Raw genomic sequence first — 9,191 nt, 5'->3', positions numbered from 1 at the left:
GGCGACGATCTCAGCACTGCCCCGCAGGGTGATACCCTGCTGGTCCCGGCTGAGCTGCTTGGCCATGGGGGCTACGCGGCCGCCGATTCCCCGCCGCCCGGTTCAAATCCAGTGCCGCCCCGCCCCTTCCCGGCCCCCTCAGCCCGCCCGCCCGCCGCGCAGGCGCTCTCGCGAGGCCGCGCTCTCCTGGGCGCGCGTGCGCGGGGCGTGGCGAGCGGCCGTTAACGGCTGAGGGGGAGGAAGGGGAGGGGTCGGCTCGGCACGAGCCCAGCCCCTGTGCGTGAGGGCTACCGTTGGTGGAAAGGCTTTTCGGGTCCAGGTTGGGCTGCTCCCTGTTGGAAAGAAAAGGTTTTTCCGCGTTAAGCGTCCCGCCAGCCCTCGGTGGCGTTGCGCCGGGCCCGGCCGTCACCTGTGGTGGCAGCGCTGAGGGGAGCGCAGGCTCGGGGCGGAGTGAGTCCTTCCCCTGGAAACGCTGTTAAAACTCCAGTTTCAGAGTCTGTTTAAAGGCATTCGTCCCGTGAAGGCGGTGTTGAACTTAGAAATTACACTTTCCAGGTATGAATGAAATGAAGCGAGTACCTCATATGGGTGATTTTTGGTATCATTCAAGTATATACGTAGTAGCTGTATAACATAAACCCGGTCTATTATGTAAGCACTGTATGCAGTGCATGTTGGTCAAAGCACTTAAATTCTATTATTTAGGGATTATTTATTACAGGGACATCAAGGAAGACACTAGTAGTGACTATCAAAAAGAGGAAACTGGCAGAGGTTAACAGCTAAGAGAGATTGAGTGAAAGAGCAAGTCAATGCTAAGTGTTGAAATATTTAAATAGTCTCATGAAGAGGAGAAGCCACAGTTTACTGGGATAGTAACTAGGTAGCCAGCTAGTCAGCTGATAAAATCAACCAATAGGCAAGGAAGTGCAAAGTGAACAGACTTGTTAGGCAGAGAAGAGCTGCAAGTGAAATCCTTGCCTGAATATGATTTTTCTGAAGTGTCTGGAATGAATAGACATTATCATCTAAGACATTGTTGTATTATGGCTATATTGACCTTGAAAGAAACTGATCAGAACAGCTTTAAAATGAAGTGACATTTGAAGTAGATGTATTTTAAACCTAGGATAAAAACTTTATGATCATTACACAGTGCAGTAGACCAGCTGCTAGAAGAGGGAATCACTGGTGTGATTACTTACTCTGTCATAATAAAATACATTTTCTCAAAAGCTAAGACACTGTGGCTCCAAGATAAAGTACAGTTTGTTGTGATTAAAACAAACAGTATATTTGTTCAACATGTGCTGAAATTCTGAAAGGGTCTGAATAATTTAGTTATTAACCTGGAGAACTTTATTCTGGGTCTTGATCACTAGTGATTGTGTTAGGCATTAGTTTTCTGAATAAAATATTTTCTGGTAAGAGTGGTGTATTTTAGAGCCTATGGTAATGGAGGCACTTTTCATCTGAAGCCCAGCTTTTAGAAGCTAGATAGCTGTGAATATCAGCTGGTTTGCTTCAAACTTTATGTAATATCATGCACTTATTCATCTGTCCCAAAATAGCTTCAGCCTCCTTTTTTTTTCCCACTTGGCTTTTCATCCGTTTTGCTTTCTTTGAGGTTTTTGGAGGGCTGATAATTTTTCTGATAAATATAAGAGCTTAGAAGTCCTGTTGCATGAGGCTAGGCAAGAATAGTAGAGCTTTTGATTAAGATTTACATGTTTATCCTTCAGGTGTTTTACTGTTAAAACCAAATGGAAGAAAAAAATCCAAATGTTTCTTGGTTGAACAAATTCTTTTCAATGTATTTCAGTATAGATGGCTTGAAGAACTGTTGTTGATATGAGCAGGCAGATACGCATATCAACAACAGACTTAATTGCATCTTTATTTCTTCCAAGATTCATCTGGAAGGTATTGAGAGGTGGTGGTGATCCCCAGAACCTCTGTTAAAACTCTTAAGCTTCTTTCAGTGAACCTGGTACCTGGTATTTCACAGAGTTTTGGATCACTTCTTTATCCCCAGTTCTGTATTGCAGTTAACACTGGTTTCTACTCTGATGTCCTCTCCCCAAAAAAAACCCAAATCCCTTTACATTTTGGAATTTTATTTTTTCTCTCTTTCAGGAAATACATTTCCCTTTTACAATGTGTCACTACTTTTCTTTACATTTCTTGTATATGCTGTAATGTAATCTAATTGTAAGAGGTACATAATTTCAATACTTGTAATTTTTTTCTGTGGTATAAAGCTCCTAATACTTCCTTTTGTCTTTTCAAACATTATTTTTCCATGGCTGATTCATTAGTTTTGAAAAGTTCAGTCTTTTAAGTCCATGAAGTAGTGTCTTCCTTTTTCTTAACCATTGTGTTTCTTCTACTAGAATATTTTTCATCTTCACCTTTTTCTTCTCATGTTATCAAGATGTTCCTCTCCTTCCCCCCCTCCCCCCAAATAATTCACTTGCGTGAAGGTTTAGTTATTTGACAATGTATGTTTGCTGCTTTTCCCTTCACATTCTCCAGCAATGTCATCTTTGTTTCTCTGTTACAAGTCCTAAGCTCTATAGCCCTTGTATTCATTTTCTTCACTTCGTTTAGGCTGGTGTCACTCAGCTTTTCTGCCAGGTCAGTCCAATATCCCACGACTGAGACACCCAGGGAATACGTGCGTATCTGTCACGTAACTAATCTGCAGTCACCACTTGACCGTAGCCCAGTCAAGTGTGATGGGGACATATGTACATAAGTCCTTTTGTCATGTTACTGAACAGGCCTGCACCTTGCGATGATGATGCCTGTATTTTGTGGCTAGGGCACGTCCAGCTACATGACAAGGGGAAGGCTGCGGGGCTCTTGTGAGGGAGAACAGCAGGGGGACTGCTGTGGGTTAGTGAATGATTTGTGTAGCTGACAGCCTGCTTCCTGACCAACTCTAAGGGACTCTCAGGAACGAAGATGACAGGCTGAGTTATATGTTCTGGCACACCACGAGCTGGCTATCCTTGCTTTAATTATCTCATGCTAAAACCTTAATTTTCATAAGGAATGTGAAATCCCAGTTGTATTTAATTTAGGTCTCTTACGATTCTTTAGTCATTGCTCTGTTTCTCAATTACAGCTCAATGTTATGACAGGATTTTTTTGCTTCTCTTTCAGTGGAAGGAAATGTCCCCTATTTAGCTTGGCTTTTCTGCAACATGTAACGATTGCTTCCCCATGGCAATTGTCAATGAACCTGGGACAATTCAAATCACTGGTACGTCTTCACTTTTTTTAAGGCAACCCAGGTCGCATTCCCATAGCCATTCAGGAGACTAGAAAACATAATCCACTTGTAGAGCTCATTCCCAATTTACTTTTTTTTTGTTAGTATTTTTTCCCCTCAGGATGTGGACAGGTCTCTCTTTCCAGCATAGCAAAATAATCTATAAAGTGAAAGTTCTTTGTGCTACAAAAGCCCTTATATCACATTAACAAATTGTCATATTAAGCCTCAGTAAAACCAGTTTTTCCTGTGCAGAGAAATGAAGTCTTACCCCAGCCAAAGAGTCTTAGTGCTTCGCCTTTTCTGGGACATCTCAAGCTCTTTTGAGTCATTTCTTCCCACGCTTTGGGAGGAGATTCTGTACTTTGAGCCCATAGAAGTAGCTAGCCTTTTTGCCTTCTTACCTCTTATTTTCTGTGCATCGCTTTGATTCTCATTATGGTTTTAGAATGCTGCCCATCCCTGTAGTTGCCAGCACTCAAAATTCATGGCAGATGTTGAGCTCACTCTTGTTCTGCAGGTTAGACTTTTTGCTCCCTCCTTTCCTCAGCCCAGCTTGTGGGATTTGTGGATCACATGCTGGGTGAGGCAGTTCTCAGTTGGCTGAGCTTCCTTGATTTTTAGTGAAACTGTTAATTTTCTTTATCAGCTGTTTAGTTTCTGTGCTATCCAATGGTGTGACATTTGGGTAGTTCTCAGGAAAAGCTTTTCCTGGACACAGGGTAGGCCACCAGCACAGCCAAGTACCCTCACTGTTCCTTTTTAAATGTTCTTTTAAATAACACTGTTATTTTTAAATGTTTAAATCGTAAAATCACTTTGCTAGGTGTGAGCTTCTTTACTGCCTTCCTTTGTGTCTTCAAAGCTCTCATCCAGGATTCCTTTGGTGATTTATTATTATCTGGAATTAACTCTAGAATTAATGTAAAATACTGCAATTTTTGACAGGCATTTTATTACCAAGCTCATTTTGTTTTCTTTTTGGTTTTGTTGTTGGTCAAGTTTGTTTTCAATAGTCTGTGCAGGTTAAGTACAGGTACCACTTGTCAGTGGTCAAAATACTATAACACTTCTTTTCAGGTTGGATAATGCTATGTTTTAAAACACAACCCGCGATGTTATTACAAATAGCAATACTGTATTCTTTCACCAACAGCAATTACAGTGGTGCAATTGGGAAAGATTGTCTTGAATTTTAAGTATTAATTAAAAAAATATATTTTGAAATGAGTCTGTATGCATTAATAAACCGCACTGTAACATCTAATATGATGAGTAGACTTCCAAAGGGACTTTCTCATTTTGGTTTTGAACACTGTATAGAAATTTTTAAAATTGATTTTCATTTTAAATGTTATCAGTGGTACTGATTGTATTTTGAAATTAGACTTACTCAGGTGACCACTTATTTATTCTAGAAAATGAAAGAGATTTGATGTTTCCTTTTTTAAGCCAATGTAAGAACACCATTTAGCTTGAAAGTAGCTACATCCAGATACTGGCTGTCTTGTACAGTGAAATAACTTCTAGTAGATTTTGAGAGTTTTGAAAGCTACATCTGTGGTAAAACATTCAGTTCTCTTTCTCCCCCTTCTCCTCTCCTCCCCTTTCTCTAAAGACCTGACATTTTTCTAAAAGATATGTAGGAAGAAAATTGATATTTGTGAATGTTTTACCTCTAAACTACCAGGAGATGGCACCAGGCACATATGTTAGCTGCATCCTTTCAGTTTAGTCTTGAACTTCAGCAAGTTTCATTTACTGTTGTGTACTTTAGTTTAGACTTTTAGTTCTAGATGCATTTCTTTTGTTAGTTTTTAAAACATTGTTCCAGAATAAAGGAAATACTTCATTTGATACCCAGTTTTGATGATGCAACCTTTGGTTGCTGTTGCACTAAAGGAAATTTAACTGATGAACATTTTTTTTTAGAGGTTTCAAGTGAAGAGGGGAGTCCTGTTTCAGAATCAGAAAGAACAGAACTTGAACGAGCTTTCTGTGCCCTCAAAAATTCATAGTGCTTGATGATGTCATGTTACAGTGGTATCAGATAATGTGAAATCCACTGAACCCAAATCTTTACAACTTAATTGTCTTTACTACTTAATCCCCAACCGAAGGTTTATAATTTGAAAGATGAATGTTCATCCAGTTCATATTAGCTCCTGTCACTTCTGAAGTTTTCATATGAATAAATGAATGGAAAACTAAGGAGTTCTCAGGTCTTTTAGACTTACTAAGCTGGTATACTGCAGTTTAGCTTTAAATTCAAAACAGATCTTCTAAAAACACTAGAACAGATTTATCAGCAGATTTAGACTGTCAATGGGTCATCAGGTACTGAGGAGCAAAAGGGTCCAAAAGATTGGTAGCACCGTAAATATGTCTTGATACCATAAAGACTTTTGATAGGATCCTGTTGTATGATTACAATCTGTAGGATAACAATTGTTATTTTGTGATTGCTTAGAAAGCAATTAGAAATTGTGTCACTTCTGATGTATAACCATGATGGCATTGTTCAATTAATTGTGTTGCATGGAATACAATACAGCTTAGATAATGCCTAAGAATCATGATGACTGAAGAGGTAAATATATTGTGAAAAGCATATTATTAGCATTAGAAATATTTGAAGCAAATACATGCATAATTGCTTAATTTCCTCTTGAAAATTAGTGTGTTTATGCATTTTTTTCTAAAGTTAGATCCCCAGGCAAGTTAGGTGCCCTGTTGTCAGAACAATAATCATTACGGAAAACAGGCATGCAAAATACTCAAATTCTTTCTCTTAAGTATTGGACAGCTTAAGAAAATGGTAAAGGATGACTTTCTAAATAAGATATCTAGTCCGTTATGGAAGAAGGAATTCTTTAAAGAACATAAATTATTTCAAGAAAAACATGCTTTTTCACGTGTTTTGAGAAAGAACAAATGGCCATCAATGTGTCATGACAGTGAGATGAGCTAAAATATTTTATAAGGCACCCAGGCCACGTGCTGGGACACACATGTCCTGCTGAGCCCTTCTCCACCTCACTACCTGCACCTCTCACTGCACATTGCCACCTTGCGAAGTGTAATCTTCTAGCACGCAGACAAATGCCTGACTTCTCAACTTTTTGTGATGTCTTATGCAATTCCGCTTTAAGTGTAAAGACCACTCATTGCACAGGTCAAACAGAAGGTGAAATGTCTCACTTAATTATTTTTTAATGACACTTATCAAGTAATAAATAAGTTCTTAAGTGCTTCTTAGAATTTAGTCACTTATTCATTTTCAGTCTGGCAGCTACTTAAGAAATCAGGGAAGACTATTTTGGATTCTATTTGCCCTTTAAAAAAATCACTTAAGGGTGGACATTGGGACCATTTTCAAAGTAGCTAGGAAAACAGATGAAGAAAGGATTTGCTAGTACAGTTTGAATAAAAACACTTTTTTTTTTTTTTTTTTTCAATGAAATCACTGCTTGTTGTGTTAGCACTGGCAAATTTTTGATGAGAAAAACTAGAGGAAGAGTGGAACAATATTTGAAAGTTAACTAGTTAATGCTAGTTATCTGCATCTTGTGCACAATGGATGGCCTCATCCAAACCTCATGATCTGATGTTGCTAGGAGTGTAAAAATGGAAACCAGATGGCTTGGTAATGTGAGTAGCAGTTTGACGCTAATTGTTCCTTACAGTCTCCCTTCCTTGAAATCTGATTTGAGTGAAAACATGGCATTATTGCTCAAGGTAAGCTATTCCTTGGTTGTAATCTGACAGTTAGTGGACAGGTAGATCAAGAGTAGATACTTACTCTAAGGTTCAGGTCACTCTTGCTACCGAGGAAAATTCATTGAGCTAAAGCAAAGTTGTACTTAATTTGTGTTAGCTGAATGAGTTGTCACATCTTTGATGCGATAAGTTACTTTAAGCCTTTAAAGATGTTGATGAATAAGTCCATGGATGTAGACTTACATGTAATGAAGCAGCAACCTAAGCAATGATCTGACATTTGTCAGAGAGTGCAAAAAAAGATCGTAAATATAAATAAATATTTTTCATTAAATGCAGTGTTACTGCAGTTTTTGAGGAAATGCAGTATAATATGTTAAAATAGAAAAGGTTACACAGACCTTCTGCTTGATGAGAATAAATCACTGGGTAATAACTGATTACCCAGTTATATCGAGGGGTGGCATCATTGCTTTGCTGTGCTCTTTACTTAAGCTACATATTTGCCAAGGGCTGCTTTTTTCTTTTTTTTTGACAAGCTTTCTGCAGGTACCATGCAGTGTGACTGTACAATGTTTTGCAAGGTGACACTGTCCTTGTGGCTGCTGCAGTTGGGAGTCAGCACTCTGTTTCATTTCCATCCTTGCTTGCCAGGGACTTTGTATGAACTTGGGCTAATCAGTTTAGATTGAAGTTTCCAAAGAAGGATTTACACGTCCTGCAAGCTTAGTTACATTGCATTTCTGCAACTTCTACCTTGCTCACTGCCATCCTTTTTTTTTTTTTTAAAGAACAGAGAGGTTCTGATTTTTTTTTTTTTTTTGTAGAGATGTGACAGTGATGATGCCCACACTCACTATTTTAATACTGTCATATGAGAACAGTCATTCCGCATTGAGAAGATTGAGGTTCTTTTTGCATCCAGAAGATATCCAGACCCTCATGTCCCATGCCCAGGGAAGTATTCTTGTCATCAAGCTTTAGGCTAGTTTGGCTGGCAACATTCTTCATCCCATCTGTTGAAGCTGTGCCACAGAACAAGAGGGAATTGAAATCCATTTGAGGACAGAAGGGAAAAGGAAGAGATTGAGTTTTAATGGTCAGACCTGGCAAAGAGAGTCCGGAACTGCAGTCCAGCTGCCAAGTTATTTTGTGTTTCGCATACTTTATTTTCCATATAATTTAACTTTGCATAAGCTTTTTAGTACTGGTAAAATCTAAAATTACTGAGATCTCCTGCTCTGAATTAAACTCACATCAGAGAATCTCTTTTAATATTTCTTTTTAATGACTGATGCATATGTTTATACTACATTTTCATTGTAAACAATGTTAAAAAAACCACCAAACTGTATTAGAGGGAAACAATAATGAAGGCATGCTGTCCTAGTGATCATAGTAAACTTTAGGGGTACGTCTTCTGTTGTTATTACCTAAATAATCTAAAATGCTACAGGATGATTCACCATCTCTGCTTGCTGGCTGTGCTAATTTGCTAGGTAAAATCCCTGCATCTTTTTGTGTTCTGTTCAACACGCCCAAAGTTGCATGTAGCTCATTCCACTCAACAGCATGACCAGATTGCTGAGCTCTCTCTGCCTAAAGCTTTATCTCACTGTGAATGGCTGTCTCTCGTTACTGCCACACACACGTTTTACATTACACTGATGATGTTTATATTTCATCTCTATAGCAGCCTTGACCTTGCTCTGTCCTTGGGCACGTTTTGGCCAACTAGGTTGCGCATGAATTTAGGAGTCGTAATAATCTGTGCTGACTTGGAGGTTTTTACATGTTACTCTTGCTGATTTTGCATTGTATTTACCAAGCAAATGGTGCCGTTACTTATAAAGAGGGAAAAAGAATCTACCTAAGTTCTTTGCAGACAGTAGAGGACATGCACATGATTACTCCATCTCCAGTGACAGCTGCGCTGATATTTCATAAAAAATACGAAAAAAATGCTGATAGTAACCAATCTGGACCTAGACTTAAACAAAAACCCAGAGGAAAGAAGCAGTAGCAGGCATGTTACATATATCCTCCAACATTAAACAGGATGCTGTAGAGCCAAAGGGCATACTCTAATGGTGGGTAAGTGTTGTAAACAAAAGCTTTGTGTAACACCTTAAAACATGCAGTAACAAAAATAGTTTGACAGAGATGACCTCCATGTGGGTGCATTCTTAGAAGC

The 9,191-nt window shown here is 38.9% G+C and overlaps 1 protein-coding gene across 1 annotated transcript in view; it reads right to left on the bottom strand.

Moving 5' to 3' along the window:
• MAD2L1 (MAD2 mitotic arrest deficient-like 1 (yeast)) overlaps positions 1 to 66 on the bottom strand; it is a 2,707-nt gene extending 2,641 nt beyond the window's left edge. Inside the window, exon 1 of the mRNA XM_014949822.1 lies at positions 36 to 66. Within this exon, the coding sequence (XP_014805308.1) occupies positions 36 to 66 (31 nt within the window). The remainder of the gene's footprint in view (positions 1 to 35) is intronic.
• Positions 67 to 9,191: the final 9,125 nt, after the last annotated feature.

Source organism: Calidris pugnax, unplaced genomic scaffold (genome assembly GCF_001431845.1).
Source record: "Calidris pugnax isolate Ruff unplaced genomic scaffold, ASM143184v1 scaffold42, whole genome shotgun sequence".
Classification (NCBI taxonomy): Eukaryota; Metazoa; Chordata; class Aves; order Charadriiformes; family Scolopacidae; genus Calidris; species Calidris pugnax.
The sequence above is the reverse complement of the archived record's forward strand: the minus strand, read 5'-3'. Positions and strand labels throughout refer to the sequence as shown.